This window comes from Manacus candei, unplaced genomic scaffold (assembly GCF_025592945.1).
Source record: "Manacus candei isolate 608988 ecotype Guabito, Panama unplaced genomic scaffold, ASM2559294v1 h1tg000043l, whole genome shotgun sequence".
Taxonomy (NCBI): Eukaryota; Metazoa; Chordata; class Aves; order Passeriformes; family Pipridae; genus Manacus; species Manacus candei.
In genome coordinates this window covers 13925434-13946220 of record NW_026138091.1, presented here as the reverse complement: position 1 = coordinate 13946220, position 20787 = coordinate 13925434, and the positions used below count along the sequence as shown (strand labels likewise).

The 20787-nt window shown below is 37.3% G+C and overlaps 1 protein-coding gene across 1 annotated transcript in view; it reads left to right on the top strand.

The window, feature by feature from the left end:
• The window catches only part of BMT2 (base methyltransferase of 25S rRNA 2 homolog), a 36617-nt gene that overhangs the window by 9771 nt on the left and 6059 nt on the right, over nucleotides 1–20787 (top strand). Inside the window, exons 2-4 of the mRNA XM_051795529.1 lie at nucleotides 2038–2179; nucleotides 11768–11941; nucleotides 18906–19020. Of these exons, the coding sequence (XP_051651489.1) occupies nucleotides 2038–2179; nucleotides 11768–11941; nucleotides 18906–19020 (431 nt within the window). The remainder of the gene's footprint in view (nucleotides 1–2037; nucleotides 2180–11767; nucleotides 11942–18905; nucleotides 19021–20787) is intronic.

The window sequence follows — 20787 nt, the reverse complement described above, 5'->3', positions numbered from 1 at the left end:
GGCTTGGTGCTGTATAGATTCTGCACTTCGATGACACGAGAAATACAGATTAATACAGATTCCTCAGAGTTGTGCTTGTTTTGCCTCCTTTGCTGGTAGGCCATTGTCTCTGCTATTTTCTGCTCTCTTTTCTCAGTACAGTATGTTCTGTTCTGCATGATTGTTTGTACATAAGACTCTCCTGAAAGCTCTGGAAAAGCGGCCCTCAGGTTTTAGCAGAAACTGCTGTGGGGGCCTGCCTGTGACGTGAGCGTTTTCTCTGCTCTGGTGGTCAGCTTGCTGGTGCCTTTTCGTATAAAGCATATCTCTCTGAACTTGGATCATTTGGGAAATAATGAGGGATGCTATTCAGTATTATACCTTTTTTTTTTTTTGTCCATTGCAATAACTGTCTTGTATATGCTTGTGAATAGAAGGCAGAGTACGTGATTTCTTGCATAGCTTCCCTGTTTTGATAAAACTAAATCGTAACCACTCCCTTCCATCTCAACTGCCATCTCACACAAGGGAATATAAACACATAATTTTAAACTTGACTCATTTTGATTATACAAGTGTGCTGTATGATTATTTTTTAAGAGAAAATTGCTATGACATCCCTAAATCAAACTTAAATAGGGAGTAACCTAGATGATTGGTTTTAATCTTTTAAGTAATACGTCTATACTTGTCCATCATAGCCAGTCTTTCTGTAAGTGGAGGACAGATGAGGTGAGGTTTGTTACTGCTTTGGATGGGGGGGGGGGAAATAAAAGGGTTGTCACTGGAAGAAATTCATTAGTTACTGCTAATTGAAACAAAGCACATCAAAGAAACTACCATAAGTGGGTTAGAAACAGAAATCTCTTGCTGATATGAGGACAGGTCCTACCGTAAGCTACTTTCAGGCTTTAACAGACATGAATTGTTAGTTTATGGCTGATACACTTTCAAAGTATTACCTTCTAATATAAAGGTGCTACAAAAACTGGTTCCGGAACCGTGTTGTGAAAAGTGTGTTGGTTGTCCACATCAAAGCTTAACGTACAGTTGTACTCTTGAAGACTTATTTTCAACTGTATTAGCTTGTAGGTGCAAAATCGATACATAATTCTTATTCTACAGATTGACATAAATTCTAGATGTGTGCACACGTTTATGATTAAGAAACACAAAACAAATTAGTGAACATCATACTAGCGAACATGTATTTTTCTTTCTTAGAGCAGGAACATGCTTTTAGTAAGGTACACCAAGAGTTTACATGCTGTAGAAAGCACAATAAGAATTGTGGCTAGCCACTACCAGCATTTGTCTTGTTTTTGTTTAGCAGTACATTATGTAGAGCAGGCTAGAAGTGGATACTTAGCAGCAAAAGAAGGAAAATCATCATGTTTGATTACTTTAAAGTGCCAGAACTTATTCTGCAAGACTTCTTTTCAACATGTGAACGAGCATGGAAATAAATCTGTCCCTAGAGATCTGCAGATGAGTTTGTCTGTGATTTCCTGGTCATAGTTTTTGGTTCTTCAGTATTGTCCCCTAGAAGCTATTTCACTGGGCCTGGCTTGATTAGACAGAAATCAATGAAGGCTTGAATTTCTTTTCCAGTGTATCCAAAGAAATATGTACTCTGGGTTAAACTTTATTTTTTGTGACTTTTTCATGTAATATCATCCACAGTATTTGCCATGGGCATGAATGTTAGTAAAAAACCTTTCAGTCGTTTATTTCTAAAATGTTTGTCATGTTAATGCTCATGCACAGAAACCTGAAAGCGAAACTTCCCAGGGACTTTAATTTCAGAGAACAAGCTGAACAAAATCTGTGTACTGATAATATTTCTAGTTTCCCAAGTACCCGATAGCCCCTTCCTGCTCCAAAACTTGGAATTTTGTATTTGACTAGAGAAAGAGGACCTTGTTTTTTGTTATGAGCAGGTAAACTAATCTCTTGGTGCATTATGTAAGTTTTTAACTGGAAGATGGGGATTTTGCCAAGGAGATAATGAGAGACTTTGTATCTGATGTGCATTTTTTTTTGTTTTGTTTTGTTTAGTGGGAGACTTTGATAAGATCTGGCGTGAACACTGTGAGGATGAGGAAACTCTGTGTGAATATGCTGTGGCAATGAAAAACCTTGCAGATAATCACTGGGCAAAAACTTGTGAAGGGGAAGGCCGAATTGAATGGTGTTGCAGGTAAATCTTAATGTATTTGAAACACACAATTGCACTCTTCTACTTGCAATTATTTATAATACAAAACTTAAGTGTTTTTTACTTTTTTGCCAGTATTTTAGATTTGTTCTATAACATGTTCATTATTTATTTCTTCCTAAAACAAATACCTTCTCAGTGTTCCAACTTGCTAAGGAAATAGCTTATGAAGTGTTCTGTTATGAGGTGATCTTTTTTGCAATATTTTCAACAAACAGTTTTTTTTTCCTGACGTACTGAAGCTGTTTGCAAGTAATCCTGTGAGTTAATTTTCCATGCTTTTCAACCTAAACTGAGTAAATGCGTTGAGTGTAGCTCAAGTTTAATTTTCAGGGTTTTGGTTTGATATAATAGGTGCATATAATAGTGCTTGATCTCTAGATGTAAATCTCTGGTACTTAGTTTTCGATTCTTAATCTCCTGCAACAGACTTTAACCACCATGAAACTTGTTTCAAATGTATTTAAAACTTCAAAATTCCTATTAGTCACAAGCATCTAATTTTTGTTGGGCTATCCGAATTGTGAAGTAATGAAATGAGAAGGTAAACTATTTCAATCCTTGAGGAAAATAAATTCTTAAAAGAGGAGAAATGTTAGTCATTCAGAATTGCTGGCATCCAAGATGTCATATAGAATCTGTACAGCAGAATAAAACAAAATGCTGTTGAAATTTTAATAGGAAGAGAATTTATCAGTGGTCCCGCCTTTGCAAATGACTTCAGAAAAGGGAAAAGTAATCTTGCGTGCCAGTCTGTAGGTCCTGCAGGTGAGTGTTTCAAAGTGCTGAGTAAAAGGCAGCAAAGAATAGCAAATGTGATATCATTAAATTTAAATTCCCTTGAGCCCATAAAACAGAAAGGAGAGGTGATTGACTGTGAAACAGTTGATCTAGAGTACACCTTGGTGGCAACTTGAGCTGTTCTGTGGCTTCTGGAAATGGAGCAAGTAATAACAAGCTAGGGGATTTTTTTCCTGCCATAGACTCTTACATGTTTGAAAACCATTCCTGTACTTACTTTCATCCTTTAGCTTGGATATAACCCACCACAGATAAGTGTTTCTTTATAGAGCCCTTTCTGGACATGCTTTATGTATCTTTATCCCAATTACAAGAGAGGTGATTCGGTTATAAAGAACTATACCTAAAAATGGACAGAGCATTTCAATGGCCTTGTCAGGGATAAATAAAATAAACAGATTTTACTGATGATGTAATAAACTCTTGTTTATGCTGTTGATCTTGTTTGGTGGGATTTTGGTATTTTTGTTGGTGGTGTTTTGGGTTCTGTTTGCTTGTTTTGTTTGGGTTTTTTTTAGTTGGCAGGGCATTGATTTATGATCACTTGTGATCCCCAACTGCCTGTTTCTGTTGCAGGCTTCCTCAGTTGCTAGTTGTTTTTTTGTATTTGTGCTATTCATTACTTCTGTGGAAATGCTGATACTTGTATTTCTCTTTTTTACATTACACTTTCTTGAATCATACTGAATTCTAGTACTGTAATTTGTTGCAGTGTTTTCCCCACACCCTGCCCTGGTTTAGCGTCATTCTCAGATCCCTTAAGGAACTGGAACTGACCCGCAGTTCAGGTTATCTGTGAAAAAACTAGTTGTACTGGACCCAGGGCAGATTCTGTGGAATATTGCTTGATATTTTCTTGCAATTTGGTTGTCATGTAATGTGTGAAACTTTTTTCAATAGGGCTGCGTGCACTTAAATTTCAGCTAAGCAGTGTTCCCTCAGCATGTGGCAAACTTGTCAGTTACCCTGTAGGACAGGATAATGTTCTTTGTGGACAGAGGAGGACAGCTGATGGCCTGTGTATTGCAGGTTTTGGGCTCTCACTTGGTTTCTGTTATAGATCATTTACAAAGTAAACATTTAAATAAGTGTCCAGTTTGGGCCTTGCAGCCTGAGCTTGTATAAAGAAGAGAATTCACCCATTAAGAGACACTAAAATGCTCTGTTTTAGTATAAAACTTCAGATAAAGCGTGTAACTTCAGTTTGCGAAGTCAAGGGGTCAGTAGTTTTTACATCAGCAGAAAGAGAGGGGTATTTTTCATTTCTGTCTCAGGATAAACCGAGGCCTGGGTTGCTAAATACCAGAACATACCAGATTGACTTAGTGTTCTGCAATATTTTGTTCCTTCTCACAGGGCCAAGAGGTGTGCCAGACAGGTGGCAGGTCCCCTTGTTGTTACTCTTCCTTGTGCCTGATTGCATAATTGCACGCAAAAGAACTTACATGAGACTTCAGTGAAAGCTTTTGCTCAATGCTTATTACTGTGTCACCATGACAGCATGACAGCAGGAAGATAGCTGTTTTATATTAGATGAATTTTAATTTGGGACTGAAATGCTGAAAATAATTTGGAACCACCAGTGTATCTGTGCTGAAGAAAGGAGAGACTTGAGTTTTGTTTTAATTTGAAGGAATATCTTTTCAGAGATCTGAAACTGAGAAGTGGGAAAAAAAAAAAAGAAAGAGCACAAAAGACTGTGGTTTTTTTTCTTTCCTTCATTTTCCTTATATTCTCTTAGCATCTGATAAAATAAATCAGAGAGGACAGAATAACAACTAGAGAAGCTATGTGTACTTCTCAGGATCAAGAATAACAGTTTTGTTGCCGAGTTCTCCTTTCAAAAGTCTTTCTAGCTATTTAGTTGAAGATACTAGAAAAATTATGACATTACTTCTTTAACCAGATGACATAAAACTTATTATTTTACCTCTTTAGTTTTGGTTTAAAGAAGCACATATCCAGGCTCTAGGAACTGTAAAAGATGGAAAGCAGTACATTATAGACTGTGCTGGTGGCCATATGCTGAGTGGTATGGGGCCAGTTTTATTTGTTTCAAGGCAACATTATAGAACTGTGAACTGGGGAGGGAGACAGCAGAAGAGCGATTAAAACTTCATCCACTTCCAGATCCAGGTTAATGATCCCCTCAGCAGTGGTGTAAAAAGCCTGAGCAACACTCAACTGTTCTTTCCTTTCTTTCTTTTTATATATTTAGAAAATTGCAAATAGCAAATGGTATTTGCAAATTAACACTTCTGATGCTCTTTCATTTGTATTACAACACAAAATGAAGAAAAGGGTAAGATGGTGCTTACCCTAACTAATTGTCCTAACTCTTAATTTTTGCTGGCATAGGTAGGCTGATGAACATTTGTGTGGACAGTGAATGCCAGCCTATTCTGGTTCTAGTTAGAACAAAATGAGCTAGACCAGCAGGTTTGTTTCTTTCTGTTGCTTTTGCATCAGTGTGAAGACTTGTGTTGACTTGACTGTTTTTTTAAATAGTTAGAAGTGCAGATTTTATTTTTTGCTATCATGACAAAACATTGTCTAGACCTATATTTTTTCAAAAAACTCTTTTGACTGTTTTGTGAGCAAAGAAATATGGTTCTGTTGAAATTAGTGTCAGGTGAATGCAGAACTGTTAGGAAGAATTTGCAGAGAACAGATATGAGGAGCTTATTTTAAAATGTGATTTACTGAGAAGGAGTCTGCTAGTGTCTGCTCTGTATCCATAACTAATCAATACTTTTATTAGAAGTCTACTAGAATAAAGTTTATTTATTAAATTTGTAAATTTGCAAAGAGAAAGGAATTGTCACTCTAAGAGCAGAATTAAAATTCACACTGTTGTTTAGTATACTAAATGTTATCAACTATATTAAACATTATCAACTGTAGAAATACAGGCCAGGGAATAATTGGTTGTGTCAGTCTTTTGAAAAGCTATTTGGATTCTGTAACAGGCCACAAACTGAATATGAAGCACTCATGGGATGCTTTTGCAATAAAGGCAAATATCATACTGGAGGGTATGGATGAGATTGTCAACAGGATATGTAAAGTATTGCTCTGACTTTATTTAGCTTTGCTCTTAGACAAAATATCACCTTGGCTACTGCATTTAAAAAACAACAAACAGCAGCTCAACTCCAAGAATGATAAAGAAATTATGAAAAATCTTCTAATTTTTTCCACAAAAGCCTTAGGTTCTTTTCTAGAAACTGGACCTGTCTAGTCAAAAGAAGGGGGGAAGGCTAAGTAATCTCAGAAGGGGGGAAGACTACGTAATCTCATACAGGATCTTTGAGAATAACAGGTCTCTGCTAGGAAAGCTGATCATCTTTGGTTTGGAAGATTGAATGAATGAATGTTTGCCTGCCCCTTAAACGCTGTTTTGCAGGTTTTTTGATGAATGCAGTTATTCAAGCAATTCACTTTTAGGAGAATAGAATTAAGAGGGAGGTGGCATAAACAGGAGGAGGGAAACCATTTAAAATAGGAAAAGACAGCATTCAGTGTTCACATTTGTATGACAATCTTAATTTTTGCTGTGAAACACATTGTTTGCCAGTGACACTGTAGTGTACAGATACAGTGTACAGATACTAAATTGGGAGGAGGTGTTGACTCCCTTGAAGGAAGAGAGGCCCTTCAGAGAGACTACGACAATTAGAGGGCTGGGAAATCACCAACTCTATGAGGTTTAACAAAGACAAGTGCTGGATTCTGCACCTGGGGTGGGGCAATCCTAGATGTTTGTACAGACTGGGGAACGAGAGACTGGAGAGCAGCACTGCAGAAAGGGATCTGGGGGTCCTGGTCAGTGTCAAGTTGAAGATGAGTCAGCAGTGCCCTGGCAGTCAGGAGGGCCAACCGTGTCCTGGGCGACATCAGGCAAAGCATCACCAGCCAGTCAAGGGAAGAGATTGTCCTGCTCTGCTCTGCACTGGTGCGGCCTCACCTTGAATATTGTGTGCATTTTTGGGAGCCACAATACAGGAAAGATATAAAGCTATTGGAGAGCATCCAAAGGAGGTCAATGAAGATGGTGAAAGGCCCTGAGGGAAGTGGATGAGGAGCAGCTGAGGTCACTTGGTCTGTTCAGCCTGGAGGAGAAGAGACTGAAGGGAGACTTCATGGCAGTCTACAACTTCTTTGTGAAGGGAAGAGGAGAGACAGGCACTGATCTCTGTGATGACCAGTGACAGGACCTGAGGGAATGTCATGAAGCTGTGTCAGGGGAGATTTAGGTTGGATATTAGGAAAAGATTTTTCACACAGAGGGTGGTTGGGCACTAGAACAGGCTCCCTAGGAAGTGGTCACAACCCCAAGCCTGCCATAGTTCAAGAGGCTTTTGGACGATACTCTCAGGCACATGGTGTAGTTCTTGGGGCTGTCCTGTGCTGGGCCAAGAGTTGGACTTAAGTGATCCTTATGGATGCCTTCCAAGTTAGGATATTCTATGACTGCTTTGTTCTGACAAAACCGTATCTATTTGTTGAACACTAGATCTAATTAGAGCAATGATCATATGATAACTGCTGGCTATTTTCAAATGCTTTGAATCCTCTCATAATAAAAGATACTTCCTCCAGAAACTGGCTTGGGGTGGACACATCACCAGAGAAACATCTGATTACAGATGTAGTTGCATTTCTCAAAAAGAAAATGTCTCAAAACCCTAGAACTGAGACCAAATATCAAAAACAAAATGGAAAAATGTATTGTATACAAGTTTCTCAACTTGAAGTTTAAAAAAATATAATTATACTGATAAAAAATTATAACACTTTACATTGAGAAACCTACTGCTCTCACCTGTGCTGAATACTGAATTTCCTTAGCCTGAAGCTGGGTGTGCATGACAATCGCAAAATATTTTCCAGTCCAAAGGAAACTTCTGCTCTTATAGGTATGATTAATGTGTACAAGGGCAATTGACACTCCCTTCTTTCACTTTGGATGTTGGGAGGTGGATGGGTTAAACCTGTAGAAGCATTTACAATTTTATTTTTTTCGTGCTAGCAGCTCTGACAGTTGACATTTATAAATTTGTTCCTCAGCATGTGGGAGGAGGGGAGAAATGTTTTGCTGGCAGAAACCATGATGGGAAGTCCAGACTTCCCTTCAGCTCTGAAGGGAAGTTTGTTATTTCTCTGTGTCCTCACTGAAAGTCATCTTCAGTGTTAGGTTTTGGTTAGTAAATATTGTAAGGAACATGAGTCAAGCTCTCCTTTTCCTCATTATAAAGCAGAAGGAAAGAGATGGACTGTGTCAGTCAGCCAGTAAAACTGAGTGCTTGAAATCTTCAAGCATTGATTACAGCTATCAGAAACTGCCTTTTGCCATGATAAAAGTTGACCACGCCATTTAATTTAGTTTAATTTAATTCACCAATTCTGTCACGGCTTTTAAATTTCATATAGTGTTTTTTGGAAATGGCACCCTCATTTTTTTCTTTACATATTCTATTGAAATGCTTAGGTTTGGTCATCACTCTTTTTGAAAACTAAGCTTCTCTTTTCTTGCTGGAGAGTATTAACACAATATTAAGTATTTATATTGGCTTTTACTGAGACCTCCTTTACGTGTCCAACCCACATGGCAGAGCAGGGGGCTCAGCTTGAACAGGTTATTTACCATTTGAGATTTGAACTACTGAAAACAAGTTTCATTGAGGAAATACACAGGTTTGGGTTTTTTGTTTCTTTTTTAAAGCAACAACATGAACTGCACACTTCACCCAGAAACCCGACCTGAATCTCTGCCAGCAAATTTAAAACAGTTTAGACCTGAAATACTTTTTTCACATTTTGTGTGAACTGTAGCAAGTGTCAGCTCAGGTAGCATTTACATTGCACAATTCTTCACAAGCAGGTATGTTAATTGTAGACCTAATATTGTGTCATTAAAGACCGAATGTTTAAATGTCAGTTAAAAATGGAGCCACATCAGTTCTCAGAATTATAAAATAGATTCCTTAATTTTCTCTTTGTGGATAATTGAGATGCTGTGTTCATTACTTGAGACAGTTGTTAAATGCAGAATCTTATATAACTGCATACTCAAAACCAGTGACCAATGACAGCTTTTAAAGGCCATGAAGTTAAACATGTGACTACATCAACAAGTTACTGTGGGGTAACTACAGAGTGCATTACTTCTGGTTAGCTACTAGCACAGTGCCTGCCCACATGCTCACTGTTACCCCACAGTGGGTGTGTGGTTCAGTTCCACAGGGGGAGTACATAGGCAGCTCCTCTGAAGGCTCAGGAGCCAAAAGGGCAACATGCAGTAATTGTGCCAGAATCACTGTGCCTTCAGAAAAACATAAAAGGGAGTTAACCCTCAGTGGTTATGAAGTGCATTATGACCTGGGTTTTTTTTTGTTTGGATAGGTGGATTTGGCTGGAGGTTTTTTTGTACTTCATGGTACTGCACTGGTATGCAGACTAGGATCTGAACATGAAGAATTTTATCCATTCTTGGGCCTTCCTGTGGCTCTTACCCTCTGTCCACCAGGGAAAACCAAGGAGTAGAAGATGCTTCTCCTTGTGGTTGATTCTGGTAGTGTCTTATGTGCAGATGAGGAAGATCAGTTGAGAAGAATACAGAATTATGAGAACTCAGTTGACATGATGGACAGGGATAGAAGGATGGAAAAAGTACTGATTTGCATCAGTACCAAAAATGAGGAAACAATGCCTTGTCAGTGACAAGAGGAATTTATACTGTACTTTATGAGTAGGTGGTTCTCCTGTGCAACAGCTCACTAAGAGTTAAGCTGGGCAGTTTACCAGCTTCTAGGGAATTAATTGATAACATGAATAGTGGAGGAAAAAAACAATACACTCTCCCAAGGTTGTGAACTGTGTTGTGGCTTATATGTCAGCGTCAATGGCAGTATAACACTATTTAAACTGCCATTGATTCTGGATGTTTTAAGAGATGTAATAAGGAAAAGACTTAGAATAAAAATAAAGAGACTAGAAGGTGCTAACGAAGTGGTACCAATAGCTGACAAATTGAGGAAAAAAATTTTTCTTTCCAAGTTTCATTTTTTTTACTAAATGACACATAGAACTAAATAGTTCTAAATTGATCACATGCTTATAAATAAATAATCCAATATAGTGTAAAATACACTTTAATTAGCATACCAACAGTAATTCAAGTGTTTTTCTTTGGTTCTCTTTTGCTTATTGATTTTTTTTTAACTCTCTTTCCTGCCAAGTTAAGTGACTGACTCCTTCTGCTTTAACTTTGTTGATTTTAGAATTGTTGTCTTTCCATATGTGCAATCTGTAATGGATGGAGTTGGTATGGTTTTACAGTCTATATGTCTGGTAGTATTGCAACCTGAACTGGAGCATCTCTCTTTTGAGGAAAGGCTGAGGGAGCTGGGCCTGTTCAGCCTTGAGAAGAGACGACTGAGATGGGACCTCATCAGTGTGTTTATCTGAAGGGAGGGATGGAGCCAGGCTCTTGTCGGTGGGGCTGAGCAATAGGACAAGAGGCAATGGACAGAAACTGACACACAGGAAGTTCCACCTGAATATGAGGAAGAACTTCTTTCCTGTGGGAGTGACTGTGCTGCCCAGAGAGGTCATGGAGTCTCCCTCACTGGAGATATTCAGGAACTGTCTGGACACAATCCTGTGCAATGTGCTCTAGGATGATCCTACTTGAGCAGGGATGTAGGACTACATGACTCACTGCGGTCCCTTCCAACCTTACTGATTCTGTGGTTATACATTTCTGATTCAAGGTGCTTCTTTCCTACCTGTCTTGGAGTAACGTGACTTCTGTCTGTACCTGTCTGACTGTGTATGTTTCCATAAGAAACGTAACGCAACTCCACTCCAATGACTTTTTTTTTTTATCCTTCACATCTTATATGGTGTATATTTGGTGCCTAAAATACCATAAAAAGTTTGGATAAGGCACGTGTATTCCAAGTCCTTGTTGCAATTTGTGATTTAAATGCAGCATTATACCAACATGTCCATTCCTGAATTTATTATCTGAAATACCATTATCTTGAATCTGCTTTGTATAAGATATTACTATACTACGCTTGAATTTATGTTTTCTGGAATGTTTCCTTCAAACCTCTACAGCTTTGTTAGAGGAAAATGGAATGAATTTCAAGAAAGCATCACAAAAGTGGGTTGTTCAGAAAACATTATTCAAACAAGTACTATTTCTGTTAAACTTTCCATGCAAATACTTGGCTGGTACATCTAATTAAAAATACTGCATAACTGGTGAATGTAAGTCAGCCCATAACCCTGGATTGTGTTTCTTTTCTCTCATATTATGTGCCTGACAAGACACAGATGTTTCAAAATCCTCTGTGTTTACGGGGAGCTACTTAATAACTCTTCGCACCATAGTGGAGAACTGTGGTGCTCAGGTGACAGCTGCAGTTTACCCTCTGGTGATGTTCTGACAAGACTTCTGCTGTCTTGCTTAAAGGTCTATCCAGATAAAACTGTCTTGAATCTGTTTACTCAACTGTGACTTACGGCCTAATTTGAGGGGAAAAAAAAATACAAAACCCCACCACTGGACTTCAAATGTGTTGTTGGGCGTATCACATCCTTTCTAAAGCTGGTTTACCAAAGTTGCAGTAAAACCGAGATTTGTTTAAAAGCTGACAGCACTCGTATCTCTCAAACCTTTGGTTTGTGTCTTACTTATAATAATGACCAAAAAGAGCATTCAGTTTTCCTGGGGAATTTTTCTTTCTGTTTTTTCAGTGTATGCCGAGAATATTTTCAGAATGGTGGAAAAAGAAAAGCACTTGAGAAAGATGAAAAAAGAGCCCTTCTTGCTTCTAAGACCACTCCAGTTTTAAATGTTCCTCAGACTCCCAAGATTGAAGATCCTTTGCCAAACTTTGGCTTGACGAATCATGAAACTATGACGGAAGAGTAAGTTTTATTTGTTTTCCTGACTTTTTCCCCCTTTGTGAGTTTTAGAATTTACGCTGACATTTTTCCCCATAACTCATTAGATCAGTCTGATGTGTTTTTAATAGTTAAGAAAGGGCATTTTCATATGAATATATACATTTCAAGAACTACTTATGTTGTAGTATATTTTGGTGGATGCCATAAAAAAATTGCTTGAGAATGACAACTTAGTCATCTTCATTTAAGTGCTAGAGCAGTTTCACTTTAGTATGTCATTGGTATGCAATGCAATTTATATTAAACCTTGAGGTGAAATAAGGGAGATGTTAATTAAGTTAGAATCTAATGGCTGTTCAGCACTGTTGAAAAGTCAATTGCTTATGTAAGTATTAAGTGCCAAATGTAAATATCAGAGTACTTAAAACTTTCTCTTCATAAATAATTGCAGAGAAACTCTTGATTCCAATTATATACTTCAAAAGCAATTTTGAATTACAACCGTTAACTTTTAATGTGCTAGCTTTCCGATGACTGGCTCTGCAAAAGTTGTAGTATCCTTGAGGTATTTTCCTAACAACAGTTTTAATTTTGTTTATGACCTTCACTCAAGTAAGAATTTTATTTTTGGTGTTCAGGACTAACTATATTATTTCAGTGAAGTCTCACCCTCTGTTTCTTTTTCCTAAATAATATGGGTCATGTTTTTGGCTATTCTGTGTGTGATGGGAAAAAAAAATCATATTTTGCAAATACAATGAAATAATGAAAGCATAAGCATAGAGTCTGTATATGCTACACTTATGACTTGTTTTATATTCTTTATAGACCAGTTCTTAGAACTGCCCACAGTACTGGGTTTTTGTTCTGTTGTGTAAAGAGATTTTTTTTTTCTCATTATTGTAGCACGTCTTCTGTGATCAGCACTTACTTGAAGTTAGATGTAGTATCAGCTAGGAAAAGAATGAACAAGTTGCTGATGTTATTATAAGCACATGTTTGTCCTTAGGAACTGGTATTTTTTGTGTCTCTCATGTTTGTTTAAATCAATAGGTTCGATGATCATACACTACTTAAAGCTCGTTTGTCTTCCAGTGGGAGGCATTGTCAAAAAGCATTAACGCTGTCTTTGCATGCACTCTGTCTTCATACTTTGTACAGTTAATAGTGGCTGTTGCAGAGCTAACTTCACCGGAATTACTTCTTGCTTCAAGTAGTCTGTAGCCTTCCCTTTTGTTCTGACTAGCGTGTATAGAAAGTAGTTATTGAGAAATTTTATAACTTATTTTAAAAGTATTTGTTAATATAGTGAGTGATGATTATTTTTATTTTCATTCTCAAAACTTTAAAAATGTATACACCCATAAAGACATTCTTGGCAAAGGCAAGTTTTATAATACTTACCTGAGTAAGCTACAAATGATAGTAAGGTTTTTAGTAGCTGTACAGACCTTAAATCAACAAGGTATAAGTGGTCTAATCTACATTCCAATCATGTAGTATTACAATTAGGAGTTGTGAGTTTGTCTATAGTTATGACTAAGTCTGTGACTCTTCTGTTTTACTCTGGTAAGTGTAAAGACAATAATTTTTTTCTTTCCATATATAATCCTCTCTCAAGTAGTATTAAAACCAGGTAAGAACTCTTCCTGAACTTACCTGTACTGGCAAATTATTATAGAGAGACTGTCCTGTGCTTGGTAAGGAGCAAAGGTAGTTTGGTAATAAATGGTAATGAAATTTCACCATCTAGTAAAAAAGATGCTGGGAGAAGTGGAGAGAAGTAGGCACTCGGGCACTCAGCTCTTAAAGGTGATGGTGGGAAATATTGTAGGAACCAGAAGCGCAAAGTTTGCTGCAGATCAGAAAGTCAGCTACTTTGATGAACCCAGTTCCAGTTGCTCATGTTGCTCACCTCTTTGCCAGAATAAAATTGATGAGTTCTCTCAGAAATAACTAATGTGGCAGTCTTTTTTTGACTTTCGTCTATATGAAAAGTAAGGTATTGTCCACAGTACTTCCTTCCATCCCAGAATGAGTTCTCTACATGTGATTAGAGACATTTTAATGTCTCTAACATTACAACTGCATCTGTTGTGAAGCTGAGCATCAAAGTGACTCAATCTTGCAAGATAAAAGTGACTGTTATTTGCTGGTTAACAGCTCCTCCCTTCAATAAATCAGGCCCTCCTTTGTTTTCTTTCTGAGTATTGTTTCTCTTCTTTTTCTGTCAAATTGAGCAGTCTTACTTTTTAGTATGGATTCTTCTCAGATGCTGATTTGATCTCTGACAGTACATTCCTTCTTTCATGTGTGTCTCAGCAAGACAGACCTTCCCATTGGATATCTTTATATGTGGATGTTATGAAAGATTTGAGGCCTCCCAGTGTTACCACTCAGAACCCTATGTATATCTTGGTTCTGCTCTTCTGGCAGCGGCATAGGGCTTCTGAACTGTTTCCCCATCCCATCCTTGATAAATAGTAGAGTAACTTAAAACTGTAAACTGGGACATCAGCACTTGAAGTGAATTATGTCAGAGATTAGGTGACTTTTCTTATGGTCATGCCATTGTTCTCTTTTTATCTACTTCCAAGAGAAAATGTTACTTACCTGTACATAGCACTTAGTTGAATAATAGATGTATTTTTAAGTGGGCTAATAATCAAGAGCTGCTGTCCATTCAATCAAGTTAGAATATAGATCTGTTTGATTTGGAAGGGACCTTAAAGATCATCTAGTTCCCATCACCCTGCCATGGGCAGGGACAAGTTTTTAAACTGAACAAGTGTGGGATGTTTTTAAAATGCACTGATTTTCCAGGTTGTGTTTCCTTCTTTACCAGTTTCTGATGTTTAACTGTTTGCATTTTGGTTTTCTACCTGCACATTACTACCTACATTAAAGAACTTAGGATTCAAGATATGCTTGGAGATTGCTTGTAGTGGCAAAGTACTTCCCATGTTTTTAATGTTACCTTGACTGAAAATCATTAGGAAACAGGACATTGAAGGGTGATTAACAATTAATTCAGCAAGAGTACATTTCTAACAAAATCAGTGACTTATGGGGTCAGTGATCGTCACATAGATTACAGTTACAGTTTCACTGAGGAATCTGACTTAAGAGTTAAAGTTCTGAAAAGTAGGTATCTGAACTGGTGATCTTCAGACCACCGGAATCAGTGGTCCTTGCTCTTTGTGTATGTTTGGTAACAGAATCTAAGTGCTTCTTAACAGTTTCAAAATTATTTTAAGCACCTAATTAGTATCCTGCTCCTACTGATAACTGGCAATCTGAGGATTGCTACTAAGTGATTCATTGTACCAGGATTCCAAAAGGCAGCAAAACCTGACAAGCAACAGGAAGTCAAGACACAAGTGAGCATCTGAATCTGCTACTTTTGTGGTTTCAAAGTATATTTATATATTGAACATAGACTACAGGACTCCTTAGATGTGACACACTTATCAGAGTGAATTTGCCCTGTGTCAAATCTCTTAGTTGTGCATTAGTGTAGATGGGAGGTTCTTGCTTCTGCTTAGTTCAGAATACAGAGTTGTAGGTTTCCAGAAATGTGCTCCAATGCTGTAGCAGTGTGAAGTAGTGTCCCCCTTTAAGCAGTCAAAAATAACGCTGCAGCAAAGAATACAGGTTTTGTAAATAGGAAGACAGAATAAATACATCATCGTGATTTTCTTCACTCTACCATAGGTGAAGTGGGCTCTTCTGGAAATTAGGTGATTCTGGGTTGTGCGGCTTAATTTTGTTCTATTTCATTGAACACTTTAAAGGAAAATGTTTAGATCTCTAGAGTCTGTCTCTCTTTTTTATGGGAAGTTTTCTCTGCACGGTAGAGCCATGTTCCCTCTCGTTATGTTTGCTGTGGTCTCATGTGTCTGTTGATTTGTTGTTACCGTATTGGACTCTCATATGGAGCACAAGCATATAAAGACATACATTTTTGTGTTTGAATGGGTGAGAATCTGCCATTAGTGTCTCCATCTGATAGACAAGGAGATATGCTGGTCTGAGAAATCTCATACTACCCTTATATGGGAAAAGACACTACTTGACCTCAGTCCACATTTGTGATTTATGGCCACCAGGATCTGCCTCAACACTATGCAAATTCCTGTTGCACAGATTATAGTGTTATTGTTATCGAAGCTTGGAAACATTGTTGCTGTCATCTTCATTCTGAAATCGCACTGGGTACTGACTTACGGAGTAGTTTGGTAATATTTTCAGTTTTAACTAAAAGATAATTTTTGCATTGTTTGCCTTGGTCGTGGTGGTATTTTGAGAGAAGTAAGTCCTGGATGTCTTCTCTTCCATATAGAAGCAAAATACTTAAACTTGGCATTATTATTCTGCCAAATGCAACAAGATGTTTTCTCTTGCTTCTCCAACATCCTCTCTCTGGGAGGTGACTGGGAGTCTGGAAAGAGCCCAGAGAGCCTAGGTCTCTTTATTGTTGCCTAAAGGCTTTTTTTTTCTGCAGTATTCCTTACTGCTTTGTTGTTGCTATGAGTACCGCCATGGCTTGGTTGGACTCCACTGGCCCTGCAGATCTGTTTCTGAAAGTTTTTTGAAGTTATCTATCTCTCTAGGGCTGACTCTTTCCCAGAAACATGACAAGTGATATTTTGGAGATCACAATTGGTTTTGGCTATAGAAACTTGAAGCAAAAAACAAAATTTGCTTACTGGAAGGTTTATTACCGTTCTCTTCTCCGCGAAGTCCCTGTGAAAGCTGTGACTTTGTTTGCCTCTATTAATGGAGTTTGGATGTTCTAATATGTTACAAATCATCATGGAAATATTTTAGATGCAGCCCTGTAAATGATCTAATAGAAAGAGCTCAAACTGTTGGGTGGTGGTAGTAGTGCTGTATATATTCTTCTTTTTTTTCTTTTTTTTTTTTTAATTATGTGGATGCAGTCATCAAGTTATGCTTTATAGAACAGGTGAGTGTAGAGTCTGTACACGTGGGCTGCAACAGAATTGTTTAACTCCAGCATTTACTGGTTTTTTGCAATTGCAAAGAAAGAATAAGCAGCAGGGGTCTCTAAATTCAGAATGCAAGGAAAATAAAAAATGTGTCTTTGATTGTAGGATATGTAACAGCTGAGTCCTTAATATTCATGATAACTGAGTGCAACATTCTAATTGTAATTCTTTCAAGAGTGCAGCATATCAGGTTAGATAAGTATCAGGACAAGGCAAAACCTTTAAACAATGACAAGACAGCTGATTGCCAGTACTTCTGTACAGGTGCATTGGTGTTACCTGATGCTACATTATATATGGTAGTAACTGCCTTAGTCATGAAAAAAATGCCTGTTGTTGCAAACTTGAAGACCACGAATGTTACTCTGGGCCTTGGTAAAGGAGGCTATCCTTTAGAAGGTAAGAATGCTTTCAGAGGTAAGTCAGCAGTCACTGTCCTCAAAAGTTGCCACACATCTTTTTTTTTTTCCTTAAACTATGTATTTAGCTTCAAGAAAAGAACAATGGTGTCTTTTATCTTCATAAAGGCATTTCAGATTGGTTTTCCATTTGGTCATAGGTGACATCAGAGCTTCCAAAGAAAAGGCAAATCTCATTTGCCAGCCTGTAGCATATCTTCTGCTGTGCTGTAATGGAGACTTCTACCAGACAGTACAAGAATGTCCTCTTTTTCTTTCTTCAGTCTGCTGTTTTCTTTCTGATCACCTTTCTGTTTTTTTAACTCAGTAAGTTTTGGAATCTGTTTGAGAAGATGATGGGCCAGTTATTCAGTGTGGGGTTTTTGTTTGTTGTTTCTCATTTCCCATGAAGTTTTGAAAGGGTATGTGTGCATCTCTGTAGCATTCTGGAACACCATTGTCTATTAAAGTGTCTTCTTTCTATCAGTCTAAGGAGTAAGTAATGAAGTCATGATTTCTCAAGTTAATCCCTCCTCCCCTTTTTTTTTACCTTTGTTGTTTGATAGCATATTTAAGTGTTTAGCATTACAGACATTGGCCTTCTTATTTATAATTTCACCTTGAATAGGGTTATCACACAGTGGCAGATGTTCCCCAGAATTCTTACAGGATAAATCTTCATTTTAGAGTAGTTCAGAAATACTCTGATTTAGGACCCTCTTTCCTAAACTAGATGGCTGGTTTTGACTGTTTCTCATTAAAAACCTTTTGGATTCTCAAAAAGAAAATTGAATGCATGGCATGGAATAGACTTTTTTCCCCCCTAGTAGTTTTGAGGAGATACTTCATTTCATTTAAATGTTTAGAATAACTTCCCTACAACTTGAACAGCTAGTTTTTATGTTTGTGGCTCTGCATGGACTGATTTAGCTCTTTCACAGCATCCATTGGGAACAGAATTGGAGTGAACCTCCAGCAGTCATCTGTTAAAAATTAGCTAACATAAAGCAAATAAAATATTGTTTTAAATTTGCAAGGAATAACTAAATGCTTTCATTTATAGTTGCTGGGGTTTTTACCTTGGAATGTGTTTTCTTGTCTTCATTAAACCAATTATGCCACTTGACTTCAGATGTCCTTTAAAATGAAATTGTCAACTACACAGTTCATAGTGTTGCCAGTTTCCCTTTTCAACTCCTGCAGTTTTAACTCTGATGTCTAGTATGACTTCAACACCAATAAATACCACAAAAAAGGTAAGTGAGAAACACAAAGCAATAAGAGAAAACCTGTCTAGTGGACACGCAATTTGCCTTTTTATTTACTTACTACAAGTACACAAGTTAATAATATTACAGCTGCTCTGAACAAGACTCTTCTGATTGAGCACCAACTGCTTTTACCGAAGGAGCTTGGTTCTTTAGGTATCTCAGCAACTGAAGTAAGACATTCATTTCTATTAGTCACTACTATGGTGTTCTGTGAGAATTTTTTGCATTAGCTATCTGAAATTGTAATTGAGAATATAGTTTTAAAAATAACATTTGATAAAACTGAATTCTTGCTGCTTCTTAGGTTCCTTCACTCCTTGGGAAAGATCAGATTACTTGATGTTGGTAGCTGCTTTAATCCATTTCTGAAGTTTGAAGAATTTCTGACAGTTGGCATAGACATTGTTCCAGCTGTTGAGGTATGTAATGTTTGCTGAATTTAATATAAAGTTGATTCTCAGATTTTTAGAATGTCTCAAAATTACTATGAAAAAAGTATATTTAATACTTAAGTATGTTTTCAAAATATCTGTGCTATAATAGGAATTGTGGCACTCCTACTACTTCCTTTCCCATGAACAGGCTCTAAACCCTAGTTGTATTTTCTTTTAAAAATATATTTTTCAAGAACTATGCCTTTATAATGGCGTTATTAATCTTAAAATTGGAAAATTTTAGTAGCCGTCTTTTTTTTTAATGGTATTTCAGATAAATCCTTGCATTTTAAAAGGCATAAATAAAACTTAAGTAGGCTTATGCTTAGGCAAGAACCTCTCAGAAGCTGCATTCGCTGACGGAAGGAAATGATCAGTGACTGCAGTTGGTGAGTTTTTCTGGGGAGCTTTAGTAATCAGAAGTGCATTATAAGGGAGCATTTCTATTTATTGCTAGTAATATTATTGAACTTTCACAATCCAGAGGACAAATTTATCAGCACATATGGAGTAAGTTGCTTCATTTTCTCTAGGCAGTAAGGTTCTCAAATGCATTAATTCTACTGTAATCATATGTTCTTTCTGTCTTCTGCTCTTGACCCAACTTTTGTCAGCGCTAATCACATTTATCAACCAAGCAAAATGATGAAGTGGAATAAAAATGAAAAAGACACAGATATACATTTCTGACAGAAACCAGAAAAGCCTTTGACTATACACACCTTGACCACTTACAGTTTAAAATCAGACTCTATTAAAATCTGTGGCCTAAGGTAATCCTCCTTAGAAGTGGAGAGGTGAGAAGAAGTGTACAAGTAAAATAACACAGTTACTTTGAAAGCCGTGTTCTCTTATTTGCTGCAGTGTGGTTTACATGTGTAATGTGTGGTATTTTGTTGTGGCTACCACGTTTAGTCCACTAACACCTAATTTGTATTTTGTGTATATGCTTAAAGATACTGAAAGATGTTATTTAAAAATCTGAGTCTGATTAATTGCTTTTAAAAGCAGTTCAATATTAATTTCATGTAAAACACAAACTTCAAGTGGACACCATCTTGCCTAATTTGAAAAATAGGCATCAGTTGCCCAAATGTTCTTGCCTTCCACCACTTCAGAGGCTGTAGGACATCTGCATAGGGCTGTTGGGCATGGCACAGCATGTACAAGAGACACAGGCCACTGAAATGGCCACCACTAGCATCCAAAATGGTAATACATGGCAAGTGAATTTCCAGCTAAGATACATAGATCCTCAGTGTCTACATCTCAAGTTCTAAGTTCTTATTACAGTTAGTGGAGATCTATTAAAAATAGTGAAAGCTAAATGTCTGCTGTTTGATGGTGAGATTAATTGGATTTTGTATTGACTAGTTCTCCAGTGACTGTAATGGGAGCCTCAGCACCTAAAGTTATATCGTTTGAACCTAACCATTAATTTTTGGGTATGCATAGTTAATATTTTTCTATCTAGTCTATCATTCTGTTTTCATAAGAAAGCTGGATTGTTGGAAAAGCCTCAGGAAGGTAACTTCTGTAGAGTTAGTGGAGGAACATACACAATTTCTGTTCACTAACCAGTTCTTTAGACTCTCTCTCAGTACAAGGGAGTGATAATTGATTTCTTGTCATCTGACATAGTACCATAGCTTCATGATAGGAGCTTCCCAGAGTGTGACTGTACATGTAGCTACACACATATTTACTGTGAGGCCTCTCTCTGGCTGACTTAACTTACTCCATTCTTTTGGG